At 59.0% G+C, this 20,013-nt stretch overlaps 1 protein-coding gene across 1 annotated transcript in view; it reads left to right on the forward strand.

Moving 5' to 3' along the window:
- The window catches only part of MPPED1 (metallophosphoesterase domain containing 1), a 75,087-nt gene that overhangs the window by 8,534 nt on the left and 46,540 nt on the right, over positions 1–20,013 (forward strand). The window contains exons 2-3 of the mRNA XM_045463163.1: positions 4,391–4,689; positions 12,488–12,669. Coding sequence (XP_045319119.1) covers positions 4,466–4,689; positions 12,488–12,669 — 406 coding nt within the window. The 5' untranslated portion in view covers positions 4,391–4,465. The remainder of the gene's footprint in view (positions 1–4,390; positions 4,690–12,487; positions 12,670–20,013) is intronic.

The raw sequence follows: 20,013 nt of genomic DNA on the forward strand, positions 1-20,013 counted from the left end.
GGAGACACAGAATCCGAAGCGGGCTCCCGGCTCCGAGCTGTCGGCACAGAGCCCGACGCGGGGCTCGAACCCATGAACCGCGAGATCATGACCTGAGCCCAAGTCGGACGCTTACAAGAAGTTTTCGACCCAGAAATTTCAAGAATTTTCAACCCTCCTAACTGGGCTGATTGGACCTTTATGGAGAAGCAGGCACAAGGCTCCCTTCTCCTCTGTTACCCGGCGAGGGGACTAGTGAGGCAGTGGAAGCACAGAGAGGTTAAGTGACTTGCCCGGGGTCCCCCAGCGAAGCAGCACTGGCGACCGAATTTGAACCCGCTGCCCCTGACTTCAAAGCTCAGGCTCTTCTCCACTGCAGAAGCACACCGGTGGTGGAGAACAAAGACAATAAGAGACAGACCATTTCTTGATGCTTCCCCTGCCTCAGGACCTTTGTACTTGCTCCTCCTGCATTGCGTAGGGCTCGCCTTTCCCCGGGTCTGGGTGTGGCTGGCTCCCTCTCAGCCCTCGCTTTTGAGGTGACGTCACCTCCTCAGACAGGCCTTTCTTGATCACCCAAGTTTAAGTAACGGTCCCCTTTTCCCCATTACTCATTATTACATCACTCCGTTCTTCTTCCAGGCACACGATTATCTTGTGTGTATCTTGCGTGTTTACTGTATTGCCCCCTGCCCTTTCCTTGAGGGCAGTGACCTGTTTGCTTTCTCCTTGCTCTTTCTGGCACCTGGGACAATGACTGTGGTAAATGTTTATTGAATAAGTAAATGCATTAATGAATTCACCCCACCCTCCTCCTCCTGGGTGCGTTTTCTTCCCACTCCCTGGCACGGAGGAGGCACCTGCTGCCTGGCCAGGATGTGTATGTGTGGCTCAAGGTCACTCTGCTGGCTGGAGAGAGTCAGGACACAAGCCCAAGCCCGCTCCACGCAGCAGGACCCAGGGGGGTCCCAGCGGCCCCGGTCGTCGCACTGCCCACATGCTGTGCTGTTTTGTGGACCAGGTGTAAACGCTTCCCAGCTAAAAGCCGTTTGTTTGGGCAACGCCGCTCCCCTCCGTGGATCGGCTGTGTTCTCCGCACGCTGGCTGACGCGCTGCTGTGGCTCCATAAATATTAAACGGGTATTAAAAGGAGGCTCCGCGTTCCCAGTTTCCCTGATTCCTTCAAGCAGGGCCCGTTGCGAACCCCCTTTATGTGAAACGCAGCGTTTCACTGCAGAGCGCCTCCCGGGATGCCTTGCCGCCCGCTTTTCCGGCCGAGTCCCCTGGTGCGGAGCCACCCTCCCCCTGCCGCCGGCCTGAAGGCGGGCCATGGAGGTGCGGGGCCTCTTGGGGCAGGGACGGGCGGAAGTGCCCGAGACCTCGCCTTTCAGAGGGTGGTGCCCAGCCTGGCCAGCCTCCTTGCAGGGCTGTGCGGTGGGTCGGGGGGGAGGGGCCGTGAGTCTTCACCCTTTAGCCGAGGCCTCTTGGCACTCAGTCCCTGCCGGGCCTGGCAAGACAAGAACTGTTCCTCCATCCGTCTGTTCATCCCCCCAACGTTCCCTCCATCCGTCCATGCGTCCATCCATCCTTCCACCCATCCTTCCGGCCAGCCAGCCAGCCACACATCCCTGGGGTGGCAATAATAATGATGGCATAACAATAGCTGACATTCACTGGGCGCTTATTATGTGCCGGGTCCTGTGTCACCCCAATTCATCTTCGCGACTGCATGAGGTAGGTACTGTTTTTCTCTCCGTGTCATGGATGAGCAAATTGAGCTTCCTGGAAGTTAAGCCACTGGCTCAGGACTACAGAGCTGGTGAGGGCTGGCGCTGACGTATGGAGGGGGCTGCGGAGTGAGTGAGACCCAGGCCCTGCCTCCAGGAGGCCCTTCGTGGGGGCCCTTCGTGGTGCCCTGGAACGAGGGCCCCTGATCTCTGAGAAGATGCCGGCTTGGTCGAGGGGTAACGGGCAAGTCAGGTTTTGCCAGCCAGAGAGGAAGGCAAAGAGGCCCGGGGGGAAGGAGCCAGAGCCCTGGGGTCAGGCTGCTAACAGCTAGCCCTCAGTGGTGCCCACTGTCTGTGCTGAGCTGGGCAAGAGAGTTCCCCTCGCGGAGACAGGCCTCTCTCCTCTGTAGGATGGGAGGCGTGGGGATGGCCATCTCGTAGGTCAGCAGCGAGGCTGTGAAGCGTCGGATGGGGCAGCTCTGAACACGAGCACGGCACCTTGTAGCCGAGGGCCTCCGGGCACTGGAGCCCACTGGGCACGGGGCGGCGTGGCTGGAGCGTGGGCAGGGCCAGGCCGTGCAGGGCCTGCAGACATGGGTCCTCATCGGAGGAGCCGTGCAAAGACGTGACAGGCAGGGGTGTGATCTTAGGTAGGCTTGGCTTTGAGAAAATTCAGGTTCTCCGGGGCTCCTGGGGCTCCCCCTTGACAGCCTTGTGCCACAGACGCCCCGGTACCTGGGCGGCACCTGCTCACGGCAGGCCCACCATGGGCAGGTGTCACATTGAAGGGAATAGTGATTACATAGTAACCCGGAGTATTGGCTGGGCACTTCATACCTGCCAGGCACTGTGCTTCGGACCCCCATTTGTTTAACCTGCCCAGCTGCCCTGGGAGGTGGTGTTACTGTTGTCATACCGGTTTTCCAGAAGAGGAAGCTGAGGCTCAGAGAGGTTAAGACATCAGCCCGAGGTCACACAGTGAGTCAGTGCAATGCTGGGGCTCAAACCCCTGTCCAGATCTGGACCCTTGGAGGCCTGGGCCACGGCATCTGCTGCCCCCAAGCCTCTCCCAGGGTCGCAGGTGGACCAGGGCCAGCTCCCACAGAGATTTTGTGAGTCCCACAGCCAGGAACCCCCACCTGCCCACCTCAGAGACCTGCCCGGAGGTATCTGCTGGGAGAACCGAATCACAGAGAAACAGTCAGCAGGACAAGGACAGGAGCAAATGTTGTCCTGAGGGAAAAGCAGATTTTTTTCCTTGCCTCCCCAGGTGGAGAAGAGGGAGGGACATGTGTTGTGAATCAGGATGCGTTTCTTTTTGGGGGGGGGGAGGAGGAGGAGGATATTGCTGTTTATTACACCTTGTATGGGCATGATTGTTGAGATTTTTAAAAAATTAATAATCCATTTCTCCTTCGCACGTAATTAAAATGTTCTCCAGTCTCTAATTTTTGTCATTTTCCTAATCTAATTTGTTTTCTGACGGTGGCGACTCCCCTTTGCTTTGCACGGGGATTTTTCTCCATTTAACGTGACTGGGATATGACTGACCAAGAACGGTTTAAGTGACGTCATTTTCCCCTTGGTTCGGTGCCGTGGACACGGAATCCTCGGAGGGTCTTAATGAGCCCGCGTGGAAACAAGACACGACAGAATATCTTCAAGGCCTTATCTGTTTACACGGTTTAAAAGGATAATCACGGCAAAGAACGAGAACGCTAGCCGGTCTCAGGAAAGGAGGCGCTGGCCGTTATGTGAAGTGTGTGAGCGGGTCTGGGTAGGATGGACTCAGCCGCCTCCACCCCCCAACCCCGTTCCCAGGATTCCACGTCGGAATCAGTCAGAAGGACGTTAAAACCCAGTAGCTGCAGGTGCAAACCGCGCTTTCCAGAGGATGGCCTTTGCAAAGCTGCGGTTCTGTATGGATTCGAGGTTTGACGGGAACACCAGAATTCCCGAGATCCTTGCAAGGCATTCGGGAAGACTTTTGTTTTTAAAGTAGATCCTCCCCTGCCCTCCCTCCCCCCACCCCGGGCCACCTCCTGAGCTGAGTTGGTGTATGGCAATCTGTCTGGGAAAATCCCTTCTCCAAGCCCCGCTCAGAGATATCTTCAGGCGACGTTGATGTTGAGGAAGGAATTTTCGCCCCGTGCTCTGCACCTGCTCGGGCTTGCAGGGGGGCGGGGGTGTGGGTGCGGTGTGTTTCGGGGGCTCTGTGGGGAGGGGGTGGGGTTGGAGGGGAATCCTCCCGATTCCCCCGCTCCGGAAAGTAAAACTTACCTTCCCTGGTTACAGAACACCAGCCATCGTGTGGCCCCATCTCACGGTCACCCTGTGGGTTCTGGAGGATTTTGTCGAAGAGAAAAAAAAAAAAAAGTCTTAAGTATTTAAACATGTCGGACCACGCATGCATCCGTTCCCAGCGTTGTGGGTTTTGTTTTTTGGGGTTTTTTTTTTTTTTTTTTTTTTTGGTCTCTTCCCTCCCTTTCCCTTTTCTTTTTACCAAAGTATATTCATCAAACTGCTGAGTTGGAAAGATCTGTAATGAGTTTTTGAGCTGTATGACTGTGTTTTTTTTTTTCTCTCCCCCCCCCCCCCTTCCTCTTTCTAAATCTTCATCTGACATTAAATAAAGCAAATCCCAAACAGATTCACTGCCGCACGGTTCTGCTCTGTCTCCTCAGTCTGTTCCCAGGTCTGGCTCGGGGCCGGGCGGCGGCGGTGGCTGCGGGAGATGCCCGGGCGGCCAGCGGAGGCCCATGTGGCGCGCTAGGTGGGACCCCGGTGTCCTGAAGGCCGAGGCCCTGGCCCTGCTGCCCTGCGGCCTGGGCATGGCGTTCTCCCAGTCCCACGTGATGGCCGCTCGGAGGCACCAGCACAGCCGGCTCATCATCGAGGTGGACGAGTACAGCTCCAACCCGACCCAGGCCTTCACCTTCTACAACATCAACCAGGGCCGCTTCCAGCCCCCGCACGTTCAGATGTAAGTGGCGGCTCTTGGCGGGCCCGGCTGCCCGGGGCCGGGGAGGGGGGGGGGCGGGAAGGGGCTTGCTCCAGGCTCCAGGCAGGTCCGGACCCTGGTTTTAGGCTGCCTGTCTTCCCTCACCTCTGCCCCTCCCTCCCTCCCTTTTGTCCGGACCCCTTTGCCTCTACTGAGATAACAGAGATGCTTTCTCCAGTCCCGCTCCCTGCCCCTTGAGGCTGATGGAAAAGACCAGCGATGCCCCAGCAGTAAGGCCAAGGCGAGGGCACGGACTCGAGAACCCCCGCGACCGGTGGGGGGAACCTCTCCCCTCCCTGGATTGTTTTCTGAGGTCTGGAGAGGAGAGGAGGCCCAGGGAGGAAATGGATAAACTCCTTGCTCTGCCCCAGGCGGCTAGCTCCTTGCGTTCCTAGGAGACCCTCCTCCTCGTTCATCCCCCACTTCCTCCAGGGCTGCGAGCACCATCTCTAGGGAGCCCCGGTTCCGTGGGGGCCTGGCGGCTGTTCCTTTGGGGAGACTGGAGAATCTGGCACGTGGACCGCTTTGGAGAAGGAGCCCGGGGGGGGGTTTCCAATCCCAGGCCAGGAGGTGGGGGCGGGCGGGTTGTGGTTCCCTCGAGAGCCGTCCTCTGCTGTGAAGGGTGGGTGCGGGGAGCTTCTTCACGGGAGGAAGGGCTGAGGGAGGCAGGCGGGCACCGGGCCTGGGGTGGGCTCCAGCCCATCTTCCCTCCGTGCTTGCTTGGAAAAATGCTCATTTCTGTAGGGACTGAGGCCTGGTGTTGTTGTCTGTAGCTGCCTACTTTATCTGTTTGGGAGACGGCCTCCTGTTTCCATTTTGGGGCCAGATCGGCAGGTTGGGGCAGGAAGGTCTCAGCATTCTTAGTATCCGGGACCTGGAGGCCCGGCAGGGCTGCTGCAGGGAGGGGGGCCTTCCCCAGGCCGGGTTTTCTCTTTCGTCGATGGGGTTAGTCTTCCCCGGGCCGGATGGGACCCGGCCTGAGGTCCCTGGATGCTGGGCTGGACTCCTGCCCCAGCGGGAACGCACAAGAAGAACATGTGGGCAGAGCGGGTGGGGTTCACGTGGCCAGTGCCCCCTGTGCGCCCCCACTTAGAAGGGTCCCCAGGATGGGGTGCCTCAGTGGCTCCATCGGTTGAGTGTCCGCCTCTCGGTTTTGGTTCGGGTCACGATCTCACGGCTGTCGTGGGTTCGAGCCCCGCGTCGGGCTCTGTGCTGACAGCACAGAGCCTGCTTGGGATTCTCTGCCTCCCTCTCCGTCTGTCTCTTCTCTGCTCTCTCTCTCTCTCTCAAAATAAGTAAACATTAAAAAAAAAGGAGGAAGGGTCCCCGGGTGCCAGAGCTAATTCCACGTGGCACTGTGCTGTCACCTACAGTGCCCCTGCCCGGACCCAGCAGACACCCAGGCAGGCCTCTGCTCCAGGACAGAGCCAGGGAAACAGGAGGTCGGAGGAGAGGAGGGCCAAGGGGTGGAGAAAGGACCCTCTGGAGAAGATGACTTCTAGGTTGAGGTCCGAGGAGGATGAGTGAGGGCAGCAAGCTGGGAGAGGGTCGGGAAAAGGGGACACGTGAGGAATGCAGAAAACGCCCGGCTGGGGGCTGGGGGAAGCCTTCCCATGCGGACCCCTGCAGGCCAGGCTGCATCCTGAGGAAGGGCAGTGAGCGACCACGTGAGAGAGGGGCCATCTCCCCCTTTAACCCCCGAGCAGCCGCGGGGTCAGCATGTTTGTGAACAGGTGCATAGCATGCCCGTTAGAAATGCGCGCCCCGAGCCCGCCTGCCTGGCTCTGAGCCCCTGGCTCTGCCACTGCCTTGTGAGGGGGCTCTGGGTGCCTCGGTCTCCCCATCTGGAAAACGCCGAGGATTCAGTAGGTAGATCCACCCAGAGCGGGGCCAGGGAGCAAATGTTCCGTGCCGTTAGTCCACACTGGGCTGGGCCAGGTGCTTGATACAGCATCGATCAAAGACGCATCCCTGCTATGCCGAGCTGACCTTCCCACGGGGTGGCAGGCAGTTAGCGCACGTGTCACGGCAGGGTGTCAGAGCGTAAGACACTGGTGCAGTGGGGAAAATGCTTCCTGGCTTTCCTGTGGTCACCCAGCTAGAGCAGGCAGAGCGGATTCACCCTGGCCTGCTCTGAGCTCCCACCACCTGACATGGGGCTCCCGGCTTCCACTGGCCGCGGGGCTCAGGGGGTTCGGGCACTGCCTCGAGGAGGGCGTGTGCTGAGCCCCGGTCCTGGGCTCCCGTCAAGTGCTCCCTCACTGCCTGCTCAGACCAGCCCGGCTCTGAAACAGAGCTTTGCATAAAGCTGGGTGAAGCCAGGGCCATGCAGGGACCCCGGGGGGACTGCTTCGTCCCGCCCCCTCCTTTCAGACCGCAGCCCCCAAGCCCGAGGGAAGCATGCAGGCTGCTGGAGGCGGCTGTTTGGATTTCCATGACGAGTTTCCATCGAGGGGGAGACAGGGAGGATGGATGCCGCTTCCCCACACGTGATTTATCACCACCCTGGGCTTTGTCTCTGGGGTGAGGGAGCGAGGGGGCCTTATTTAATAAATCCACAATTTATATTTAATAACAACAGTGACAACCCAAACATGGCCTCCGATTGAGCTGTGTGATTTATGCGATTGCCCCCAGAGACCCTGGTGGTGGCGAGGCTGCCTTTGCCTCAGTAATGGATGTCTGGATCTGGGCCTCCCGGTTTGGGGCCCTGAGGCCCAGGACCCCTCACTCTGAGGGCCTAGGAACCCTGCGGTGGCCTCGGGAGAGCCCCTCCAGGCACCAGCCCTTCTGACCTGGGTGGGTGGGCGGGCACCGGGCCCGGTGGCCGGTGAGAAGACTTGACCGCCAGGCCAGGGTCATCCTGGGGGGTCTGCCCTAGAGGTGCCCTGGGGGTTGGTGCCAGGCATAGCAACTCTTTTCTCTGGCCTTTAAAAAGAGTCCTGTTGGTGGGGACTTGAGTCATCCTGTGTAAAGACCCTCCAAGCATGTCTTGAAGAAGACAGCAGAGTCAGGGGAGCGGGGCTGTGTGTCAGGCCTGGGGAGGCCCCCTCTCGGCCACACTTCCCGGTCCCGGCGCTGACCTCCCTCTCCTGTGAGCTTGGGCTTCAGAAGGGATCCTGTGGCCCCAGTCTGTCCATGCACTGAGAGGCCCCAGGAGACAGTGAGGGTCAGCCGTGAGCCAGGGGAGCGTGAAGGGGCAAGGCAGGAGGAGAGGACTAAGCCTGGAACATTCCGTGCCTCCTTCTGCCTGGGGTCTCTGCACATGGTGTCCTTTGTGCCTCCTCCATGCTTTGCCCTGCTAACACGGACTCATTCTTCAGATCTCACCCAGATGGCACTTCCTTGGGAAGGCCCTCTGACCGCTCCCCAGACCAGATCTCCCCTTCCCTTGACCCTACCCCCTACCGTCCGGCTCTAGGGTCTGTCCCTGCCACCAGCATGGGGCTGGTCCCTCGAACCTGGCAGGGCAGAGAGATGGAAAGAAGAAAGAAAAGGGAATGAGGATAAGGCAGGGAGTATGGCCCCGGAAGAGTGGGGGAGACCGGGGGGCTTCCCGGGGGCAGTGGCATAGCCCCTGGGGTTGGGGGACCAGCAAAAGCAAAGGCTGAGAGGTGGGAGGGGAAAAGGGAGGGCAGCGCAGAACGAGGGCCTTGTGAAAAGAGCACTGGGCAGTGGACCCCAAGCTAACCAGTCACTGCCCTCCTCCGGGCCTCAGTTTCCCCACGGTAGAATGAGGGGATTGGCAGACTCTCCCGTTGGGAACCGCAGCGGCTGCTGCCCAGTCACGTGTCCGGACGGGGTCAGAGCCTCACTGAAGGGAGGAGTCCTCTGGCCCCAGCCCCCTGGCCTTCAGAGCTTCCCATTTCCCCAGAAGTAGAGATGACGGGGGAGATGGCCTCCGCTTCTGACGTCGGGGAGCTGGTGGCTGACGGGAGAGGGAGGCCGAGGAGGGGGCTGGGGCCCAGGGAACGGCTGCAGGGGGCACTCACATCCAGGCTTCCAGCTGCGAGGGTCCTTGAGCTCTCCCGCCTTGTCCAAGAGTGAGTGGGTGGCTCCCACCTTCCAGAGCTGGCCTGGGGGCTGGGAGGGTCCAGGGCACGGCGAGGAGGTGGCCGAATTGGGGTGCCGGCCGAGGCCCGGGTGCCAGAGGCCGTGCTCTCTATTCTGCACCCTTCCTGCTGCCGTGATTCTTGTGGGAACACCCCTTGTTAGGCTGGGGACAGGTGGCAACAGGTTTCAGGTCTCGGAGAGAGAGCCGCGGCCGTCCCCTGTTCTCTGAGGCCCGCAGAATGTCGCTGGAAAATAACCATTTTGCTTTGTTAGCCTCAACAGGTTAGATGCCCAGATCCCTGTTGTGGAGACCCAGGTGCCAATCTACTCTGTAACTTACTAGCCAGGGCCTTGGATATGGGACTAACTTTTCCAGCCTCAGTGACTCCACAGTCTTGCTGTGACTCAGGTGTCAGCCAGGGTGTTGCATTACGAGTGTCAGAAACTCAGTGTCAATTGCCTGAAGGATAAAAGAGTTTACCGGCTTACTTAGTTAGTAAGAAAGCCCGTGTTTGGAACCAGCTTCAGGTACAGCTGGGTCTAGGCATCAACTTATGCTGTTAAATTCTCCCACCTTCTTGTCTGCTCTCTCTTTCTCTTTCTCCATATCTTGACTCTCCTTGTTCTTTTCCTCACTCCCAAACACTTCCAGGCTGGGTTTCTGGGGACTCCACGAGGTGACCTCAGGGGGTATCCTGTCCACAGGTATATCCCTTGTGCCTGGCAGGTGCCCGGCCTTTAGGAGGCCCTTAGGAAGCATTTGCACGTAGATGGACTGAATGAAATGAGCTGGGCCTGGAAACAGTCCAGTCCGGTGGGGGTTTTGGAACCAAAGACTGGCTTCAAATTGCAGCTTCACTGGCCTGCATAGCTGAGATCCTGGGCAAGCCTTTCCTGATCCTCAGTTTTCTCATCTGTAATATGGGCATACCCATAGTATCCTGCCCAGACGGTCACGGTGCGAAGACAGTGGGTGCATGTAACGCGCTTAGGACAGGATGAGCTCCCGTCCGTGGGGAGCACCCAGCATCGGTGTCATTACTGTTGTTGTTATTTCAAGTTGAGCATTTGTTACAATCTAAATAGCCGGAGGACAGTGCAGAGAAGCAGGAGTCTTTATTTTTTCCTCAGGGGATTATTAGGTTTGCATCCTCACTGAGCTCAGTAGCCTCGGGGTGGAGGGAACTAAGAATCGTTAATTAAAGAGCCCAGGCTCCAACAGCCCGACTGGAGCCCTCGGAACTGGTCCTGCTTTTGGCTGGCTGATGGTGGGCGGGGCTGAGGCCTGCTCAGGCTCCATGCTGAGGGTTCACAGGAGGAGAGGTTGTTGGGACCAGAGGTGGCTCTGGAGGTGGCCTCTCGCTCCCTGTCTCTCTCCCCCTTCATCATCCCTCTCTGTCTCTTTGACTTGGCCTCTGTCACCTTTGACATGCTTATGACCTCGGTATGTGTAGGGGTGAAGGAGGGAAGGAAAGAAGGAAGGAAAGAAGAAAAGAAAAAAGGAAGGAGGGAAGGGAGGAAGGAAGGAAAGAAAGAAGAAAGGAAAAAAGGAAGGAGGGAAGGGAGGAAGGAAGGAAGGAAAGAAGGAAGGAAGGAAGGAAGGGAGGAAGGAAGGAAAGAAGGAAGGAAAGAAGGAAGGAAGAAGGAAGGAAGAAAAGAGGGAAGGAAAGAAGGAAGGAGGGAAAAAAGGAAGGAGGGAGGGGAGGAAGGAAGGGAGGAGGGAGGGAGGGTGGAAGGAAGGAATTTGATTGGCTCACTCGTGTTCCTGTGCCAGGACAAGAGCCCAGTAGCAACCGTCTGCCCCTTGTCCAGTCGGCTGCACTGGGGGCAGGCAGGATGTACAGGTGATCCACAGTCCTGCTGCCTGCCAGACCGTCTGTCAAAGGGTTGGGGGCAGGGGAGGAGGGCAGGGACTCTGAGGACACAGGGATGGGAGGGAGTCTTTAGCTCCCAGACCAGCTCAGGTCCCGCCTCCTCCTGGAAGCTTCTAGGGAGCCCCTTGCTGGGTTAGGGCCTCCTCTGGCCCCCAGCTTCTCCGTTGCCCGGTCAAAGCCGGTGGCCTTATTGTCACTGCCTAGCCAAGTCTGCCTCCACCATCAGTCTGTGGTCTCCTGGCCTGGGTTTAGGCCCGGTTCATCCCTGGGGCCCCGGCACTGAGCTCGGGGCCGGCCCACAGTGAGTGGGCAGAATGTGCTTGGCTGAATGAATGAGTGACTGACTGAATGGATGGAGGCAGAAGGAAGGCGGGGCAGGGGGTGGGGGGTGCCGGTGCCTTCTTGTTGGTCATCATCAGACTCTGGGGGTTTTCCTCTTCTCCCCGGTCATGCCCCACTCTGACCTGCCGGGAGTCTAAGTCGCCTTGACCGGCCCCAGAAAGGCCCGAGCGTGCTCCCTCCCGGGACGAGGGGAGGCTGGCTTGGTGCCTCCCACTGTGGTGGATAGAGCGCGCTAACGCTCCCCGCACATTAGCATGCTGAACCCACGTCTCTCGTAAGGTGTTAATTAAATTTCTTCGAAGTATATTGTCTGAAAAAAAAAAAAAGGATAATTAGAAAGATGTCTTTAAAAGTATTTATGTAACTGATACGGTACCGCTTTTGGTTTGCCGCATAATTAGATTTAAACACAACTCCTCGAGCGGCATACTCATTTGGAGAGAGCCGCTCGTTGAAATGTCATTGCGTTGTTTTTAAGAGTTCTGAGCCTGGCGGAATCACTCAGCTGGGGAGGCTGAGCGTGGTTTGGGGAGCACCGGACTGGGAGCCACGGTCTCCCTTTGTTCCCTGGGACACGCGGGGCCACTTAACTCAGCACTGTCGTCCTCGAAACCAGAGGGCTGTGATGGGCTTCGCGGAGCAAGAACTTACCTTTCTGCAGCTCTTTTTAATTTCCCGATGGTTTTTGCTTCGTGAGATGGCTCCACGTTACAGGCGAGCGGAGCCAGGCCACGTGTTTTGCTGAAGGTCGCACGTCAGTGAGAGATGGCGGAGCTGGGACCTGAAGCCCGGTCTGATTCGGGGACCCTTTGCCCGCACAACCCTGGAAAGCCCTTGTTTTAAAAATGATGAGACCATCTCACGGTTTTGAAAACTTGCTGCCTATCTTTCGTGCTTTGATTTCCCGCGCTCCTGTGAGATCCCCCCACCCCTGCTTTTGCACACATCTTTCCCTGGATGCTGCGTGCCCCCCGCACGGTGCCTGGGGCTGGTTCTTTCACTCGGACCAGAGGCCGTAGAACTTACATTCTCGATGGGGCTGATGGTATCTCCGGAGGGGGGTGAAACTCGTTTTTAGGGGGTGAAGAAAGCTTATTCTTCTTAGAAAGCCCAGATATGCATACATACACGAACAGTTATCTGGGGGGTTAAAAACCTCACGGGAGGGGAGCGAGTAGGGGAAAAACTCATCTAAACAGGGTCGATGATGGAAAGGGCTGCGGTAGCCAAACAGCAGGTAAGCCGTCGTAATCGCACCGTGCCCACAGGTGCTCTCCACTGGATAGTTACCTCCTTTAGCCCCTGAGGGCCCCATGTTACTGAGGGGAAACTGAGGCTCAGGGGGACACACGTTTTGCTCAGCCAGCAAGCGGGAGAGTCGGGACTCGGAGCCCCGAGGGCCCACTGGGAAGTCCGGGCGCGCCGTCTGTGTCCGTGGCTGGCGGGGCCGTGAGCTGTGCTCAGGCCTCGTGCTGGTCACGCACCGCCTGCAGTGTCTTCTCTCCCCGCAGGGTGGACCCCGTGCCTCACGATGCCCCCAAGCCGCCCGGCTACACCCGCTTTGTCTGTGTGTCTGACACCCACTCGAGGACGGACCCCATCCAGATGCCTTACGGCGACGTGCTCATCCACGCCGGGGACTTCACGGAGCTGGGGCTCCCGAGCGAGGTGAAGAAGTTCAACGAGTGGCTCGGTAGGTGCCGGGCCGGAGGTGGCCTTCCTGCGCTGCCGGGGCCCCCCCTCTCCGGCCTCGCTTTGCCTGACCACCTCCCCTGGGCAGCCTTCCCTGACTGCCCGCTGTCGCTGTCGGCCACGCCTCGATGTCTCCCACCCCAGCTTTTGCCTCCCGCTGTGACTTAGTTTGTGCGATTCTTTTGGCCTGGGAGACGCCCTCCAGAAGGGATTTTGTCGAGGTTTGTTTATGTCCATTTGCATGTCTAGCCCCCGGTGCCTGAGACAGGTAGGTGCTCAATAAATAATTGGTGAATGAATGAAGGCATGAGTGGGCGAATGAATGAAGGCATGAGTGGGCGAATGAATGAAGCAGTCTCTACGGGCAGTGATACCAGGGCAGGCACCCAGCTGGTCTTTACCGGCTCAGCCACCACCACCGGCGTGAAGGCTTCCCCAGTGAGGGGACCTCCAGGCAGGGGACCCATGCGGACTCCTCCCCGGGGGCAGCTGTTGGGAGAAGGAGTAGAGCTCGATGGGCGATGGTGGACAATGATTTATAAGCGTGCCCCCCGGGGTTTGTCTTCAGCTTTTTGCTTTCTTCCCAAACAAACAAACAAACAAACAAAAAACATAAATGTGGAGTGCCTCCTGGGAAAAACAACCTGCCCGGAATCCAGAGAAACCGCACAGCAAGCCGTCTCTGCCGTGGCCTGGGGGACAGATGGACGGCCCCTGGGCGGCCCAGCGTGCCAGTGCGCTGGCTTGGAGGTGTGGGTGCAGAGCAGTCCCACCTCCGTGCCCAGCGCTGCTCGGCCGCCAGACGGTCCCCACCCCCCCCAGAAGCCCCCCCCCCCCCCCCCCCCACCGCGCACTTGGCTGGCAGCTCCGTGAGCAGAGGGCCAGGAGCGAGGTGGGGGGAGCCGCAGGAGCGAGAGGCCCAGCTTTGCCAGTCGAGACAAATATTTACAAGCAAGGCCTTCCCTCCGCTTGGCAGGCTTGGAGCTTTAAATATTGATTTTTCAAACGGGAGATTCTGGTCAAGCGCCCCGTTTGGGCTGGAATGTGTGGAGGCCGAGGTGGGAGAGGGCTCCCGCAGGGCGGGTCTGTCTCGTGGCTCCTTGCCTTGTCGCGTAATGCCTCCTGGCCCCGGGCTGCCCCCCCTAGGATGGGGTCCCCACCGGCTTCCTGTCCCCCCCCCCCCCCACTCCCAGCTGCGGGTCTCCAAAGATGTGAGGCTGAGCCGAGCCTGTGTCCCAGGCAGGTGCCAGGCTCCCGCTGTGGGCCAGACTCCTCTCCGTCACTGCCTACTTGACTTTTGGGAACCAGGTGAATTTGAGGACCGGTGCTGTTTTCGTCCCAATTAGAAGGAGAGTTAGCCCGAGGGTCTCAAGGGTGGGGACTGATTCCCACGAGGTCCCGTCACTGCAGAGGGGATGAGTAAAGCAAAGGGCCGCCCGTGCAGCCGGGATGGTGCCACCTGCTCCGGGAGCACAGGTCAGGGCCGACGATGGCCTTCTGCTGGCAGGGGAGGCTTCCTGGGGAAGCTGACTCCGGGCCAGGCCCCGACTTAGCAGTTGTGAGTCGGTGCAGGGAAGGGGCAGCTGAGGTCAGGCGTGCTGGTGGGCACTGGAGAGGGGTGGCCGGGTGCTGTGGCCGGGGTGAGGGGGTTTGGGGCGTTGAGGGTGAGGGCCCCAGAAGGAGGGCTGGGCTGGCCGCGACTCTGAACGTGAGGGGAATTGGGGGCCCCAGGGGGCCAGCATGGCGAGCCGGCCATTTTAGAAAGATGGTTCTAGCTGCCTTTTCACAGAAGTCAGAACAACGTGCTGTGGGAATTTGGGGGGTGGGGTGGGCGTGGCGGGTCTTCATGTGACCCGGAGCTGGATCTATTTATCTGCCTGGGTTGTTGCAGGTAGAAGGATGAGCTTACACAGGGGGTCCCCCAGGTGTCTCCCCTTTGCTGCCTCGAAGTGTTTGCCGATGTCAGTGCCCGTCATTCAAGTGGGATAGGGTGGGGTCGGGGTGGGGGGCTCCAGACTCCAGACTCCAGAATGAGAAACCCCTCCCCCTACTTGACTGAGAGGCAGGGAATTTGCGTGTGAGTGAGCGTGTATATAGGAGCAGGCTCCTTTAGGGAGCCTGCCTGTCGCCCAAAGTGAGAAGTGAGACTCCGCCTCTGTGGGCTGGCAGTTCGGGGCCCCGGGAGGTGGCGACCGTGGCTGAGAGCCGGGCTGGGGGCTCATTAGGCCCAAGTGCATGGTCGGGAGAGGTGCGCTCTCACAGACGCCTAGCGGTTGGTGAGTGTTGATGCGTGCGGGGCACTGTTCTCTGCGCTTGGTGTGTCTTATCAAATCCTTTCATCCTCCTGGCGACAGAATGAGGCAGGAGCCGTTGTCACCCCCATTTTACAGAGGAGAAAGCCGAGACCCACCGCCGTGACATGACTTGCCCAAGGCCACGCGGATGGCCCGTGGCAGAGCTACTTGGATTCGAACCCAGGCAGTTGGGTTCTGGAGCTGAGCTCCTCCTCAGCCGTTATCTCCTTTCTTGTTCTTCTTACGGTGAAACCTCTCTGATTCAACGTAAACGTGTGCGCTTTGCCATCTTGGGTCTGCTTCCTGCCCGGGTAATTACAGCAGCCACGCGACCTGTCTGGGCTTCAGCGGCCTCCTTTTAGAGGCAGGCGGTCAGGCTCCCCTTGCCCTGCCTACCTCTTTGGAAGCAGGTTGTTTTGAGGCTCCATTAGGATAGAGGAATGATCGGCTTCTGTGAAGTATTGTGTATGTGGCATTGTCGCCCCCCCCCCACCCCGAGCTGGCGTTTGCCAGATCAGGTCTCCCCTTGGGGTAGAGGTAGGTGTCATGGGCGGGTCCCCCAGGAGAGGGGAACATCTGATCTGAGCCATGGGGGTGAGTAGCAAGAGAAAGTGGTAGAACAATGTGTGGGCAAAAGTGTGTGCAGTTTCTGAGAAGTGTTGATGTATGATCTTAGCTATGTCTGCAGTTACACACACACACACACACACACGGAGAAAAGACTGGAAGGAAGTACTCATTCATCCATTTGGTCTGTCTCACTGGGAACCTCCCACGTGCCATGTGTGTCCCAGGCACCGGGGTGACAGCGCGGTGGGAGGGACAGGGCATGCTTGCCTTCTGGTGATGGGGACACGGTGCATCTGAGGAGCGGGGGGCGGGGGGCTCCTGTTCGCAGGCCTGTGGGCCAAGGATGGGACTTGGGGGTTGGTTCCAAGTGCAAAGGGGATTTGGGGGAGGTTTGTGTAGGGGAGTGACCTTTAAAAAGGTATTCAAAGGCCTGAATTACGGAGTTAGAGTGAAACCAAAGTCTCTGGAATGTTCCAGAATTGATGTCTGGGTGCTGGGTCATGGCGTATTTTCTTCTTTATGGTTTTTCTCTCTCCTTTACCTGGATTTTCTGTACAGAGCATGTGTATCATATAAAGGCAACAGTAAAAATCTTATCGTTTTTAAAGAAATCTTGGCCTCTCTGGTATCTGGTGCAAAACATGTCCCAAGATGGGGGTGGGGGCAGCCCTGGCCTTAGGTCAGGCCCGGTGTCATCCATCTACTCAGAATGCCACCTGGAGCCCTTCCCTAGGACAGCAGGGCTTCCCCCTCACTCCCCGTCCCTGGAAGGGCCAGGCTCTTCTCCTTGGATAAGAAAGTTATGGATTTGAAATCTACAGTAGCCTGCTTCTTCCCCGTTCATTGATCTCACAGAAAGCATTTAAAATCATATTCTAGGGGTCACCTCCAGGCAGTCAAGAGGGGATTTAAGAAATTAATAAAGACCTTCTTTGCAAGTCAAGATTGGACACCTAACTGCGGTGTGTGTGGCTATATTCAAGCTGACTCTAATTTGCTGGCAGGTGCACTGCTCTGGGCTTGGCTGTGAGTGGTGACCGTGTTTTGCCCATTTGCGGGGTTCTGTCTGGGTCTGTCTGTTGGAGGGGGCAGGTTTGGGGGCGACAGGGTTCTCCTGAGAACGTTAATACCTTTCCCGTTGCCCATTAATATCCCAAATATATTCATGAAATAGAAATGCCAGCTTGGTTTGTAAATGTTCTGGGAACAGCTAAAAAATCACTAAGGACAGGCTTCTCAGCTAGAAAGGGTGAAAGGAACAGCAAAACTTGCTGAAAATGGAAAGGAATGTGCTGGAAGCTCCTTGTTTTTCCATAGCTAATGACCTCAGTGTCACCCGAACCAGCTGACTGTGCTCCTCCGTCCCCACTCTTGGCCTTGGCTCCTGCTCTCCCCGCAGTGGGGAATGTTCTTCCTCCTGTCGTGCAGAGTCCTGCCCGCCCTCCAGTCGCTGTGCGTGAAGCCTGCCCCGCCCAGTAGGGCAGCGTTGGCCTCTCTTCCCTCTGCACCCAGAGCTCCCCGTTCAGATCCTGGTGGTGGCAGGACATTGTCTGTGGCTTCATGCCCCTGTTTCCCACCTAGACCATCAGCGCCTGGAGGGCAGGGCTGAGCCTCATTCATCCCCAGCACCAGGCAGCACTTGGCCCGGGGTGGGGGTGGGGGGCGGCCAGAGGCTGTGGGCTCGGGGTGGACGAGTGGGCGACACACTGATGTGCTGTGAGCCGGTCACTGTGTCCCCAGCAGGGCCGTGCACAGCTGACTGTCGTTGGGTGGGAGCAGCTGTAAGTGGGGGCTCTGGGGAGGGCAGGGCGGTCTGCAGGAGGGTGTGAGCTGTGGCTGTTGCAACTTGGAACTTGGGGTGGGTCTGAGAAGACCGAGGGGTGGAGGCTGAGTTGGGGTCTGCACGATGAGGCCAGGAGCTGAGGCCAGCAGGGATCTGAACCCAACCAAGGAGGGCCTGGTATTTCAGGTGGCTGTTTGGGGTCCCCCTTGGAGGCCAGGGGTGCCGAGAGCAGGAGGAGACGCTGAGCCCCAGCAGCACCCACCTCCCAAGATGCTGGCTGCCGAGGCTGCCGCTGACCTGGGGTCTCGACGCCACACGCATCCCGCCCTAGGCGTGAGCACCAGGCTGCCGGCTTCCATTGGCGGCCGTGCCTTGAAGGACTGATTCACGTGGTGTCACCAGGCTTGCTCTCTGTGACCAGCAGGTGCCAGGCTGGCCTCCTCAGCCCTGGCCTCTGCAGCCTTCACTCCCACCCCCTAGCTTTGGTGGCCTCAGACCCCTGCATGGGCCCCGGAGGCCACAGGCCAGTTGTTCCCTCCCCTCCCCTCCCCTCCCCTTCCTCCCCTCCCCTCCCCTCCTGGCTTCTCCACCCTCCCCCCTGCCCCCACCGCCCCAGGCTGGACACCGCCCATCTAACTTGGGTTCTCCCGCAGCAGTCTCCACACCACCGTCCTCTCCGCACCGCCCCATGCCCGTCTCCTTTTGTTCCTTGTTTTGCCCCTGCCCGCTGAAGCCTTGGCTCTTTCCAGATGACAGTCACTCAGGCCCCCAGCTCCTGCTGCTGCCCAGACACCCGCCCCATCTTTCCACAGTTAGCTTTCCCTTTGAGATCCAGCTGGTGTATTGTTCACTCTTCTCAGAAGACACTTCCTCCTGGCTGTCCACCAGAATTTCAGACTCGTTCTGTCCCAAACCTGCGTGCATCCCTCCAGCGTGCCCTCTCCCTTCCCTCTGAGGCCGGTATCAGCTGTCACTGGTATTCTGGCCTTGCTGCTGTCTGCCTGCCCCCTTCACCTGCTTATATTACCTGCTGAGCCACCGCGGGCCCCCAGGCGGGCCGGCCAGCCAGGCTCGCCTTCCCCCTGTCGGATCCTGTGAACCCCTAGAGGGTGAAGATAGTGCCCCCCGGTCAGCGAGGGTCCTCAGAGCCCCACCCCCGCTGGCCCTGAGGGCTGCTGGGCGGGTGTTGGTTGAATAAATCGTGGAGACGTCTGACAAGCATAAGATGCGCCAGTTAATTAAGTGGCGCTACCCTTAGCAGAATCAGGCAGGGGAGGAAGATGGGGGCCTGGTAATGGAGTATTTGGAAGTTATAATTAACTTTTTACTGGGGCCCTAGCATGAAACGAGATATAAGACAATATAAAAGGGGTCCAAGGATTTAGTTAAATAGAGCTGGGTCTCCTGCAAGTAAACCCTTAATTAAAGTCTGTGAGGGAGGAAGGGAGAGGAAGGGAAATGGGGAAATCACTCCACGGCGGTGTTTTTGGTTCTCGCCTCATCTGCCACAGTGTTGAAGGCCCGAGGGCCGCAGGGGTTCGGCCGCAGAAGTGGGCCGCCCGCAGCCTTGTGCCTCTTTGCGATGCAGCCCAGGAGCCCGCGGGATGGCTGCAGGTGGAGGTGAGGGGCCCCGGAACGCGCAGGGCTCTGGCTCTCCCCACGCAGGAGCTGGAGGGTGCCCCCAGGCACAGGCATTGTTAGGGCCTGCGGGAAAAGATGGGCTCCCATGAGGCTGGAGGGTCCCCACCCCCAACCCTGCCAACACCGCTCAACCACTTGCCTTCCCGCGGCAGCCACGTCCCAGGTTCTGACTGTTCCCTGATCTCCGGTCTGCCCTTCCTGGCGGGGTAGCCGCCCTTCACGTGGAAGGCTGAGCTGTCCCCATCCGCCGCCCTCAGCTCTGTCCCTGGCAGCGTGTGTGAGCACGAGACCCTGCTTTTGTCTTATCCCTTTAACTTTTTGACCTCCGTCCTTCCCGCCTCTCCCCACCAAACATTTCTCATCTGTGTGGGTGTCACCTGCTTGCCACGCCTGGGCCGTGACCGTGGCGCGTCTCATGTTTTGCGTGCAAGGCTGCAGAGACAGCCCCTGCAGAGATAGTACACGGAGCCCCCGCACCGTCCCCGGTCCCAGGGCACCCCGCTGCGGAGCAGGACCCTTCCTGGGTCCCCCCGGCATCGGCAGCATGCTCTCCAGGCAGCAGAGCTCTCCCACTGTCCAGCACTGTGCGGACAGGGCACAGGCGAGGAGCTCTGCCGGTGTGGCCAGGATCCCCAGGGGTGGAAGCAGCTCGGCTCCTCGGGGACGGGCCTCACCCTGATCCGTGGACAGGACCCGCAGCCTCTTCAACCAGAGCAGGGGATAGAGAACAGCAGTCGGGGCTCCTGGGGCCCGCCTCTGGCTCTGCCCCGCACCAATCGGGTGACCTCGCTTTCCCCCCGCTGAGTGTCCGACCTCCATAAAATGTGACATGTGGACCATGTGTTAAAGAGGGCCGCCCCGGTGCTCTTGCTTGGCTGTGCGGGCACTGTCCGGGGAGCAGTGCCCCAGGCCCACGTTCCTCCTGGCCTCTGGGCCCCGGTGGGTTGGGCGAGGGTCTGCTTCTCCTGCTGGGCTGTGACCATGGGAGCACGGGGGAGGGGTCCACACTCACCCCGCTCAATACAGGTGTCAGGAGCCCACTACATTCGCTGGCTTG

This window comes from Leopardus geoffroyi, chromosome B4 (assembly GCF_018350155.1).
Source record: "Leopardus geoffroyi isolate Oge1 chromosome B4, O.geoffroyi_Oge1_pat1.0, whole genome shotgun sequence".
In the NCBI taxonomy this organism is placed as follows: domain Eukaryota; kingdom Metazoa; phylum Chordata; class Mammalia; order Carnivora; family Felidae; genus Leopardus; species Leopardus geoffroyi.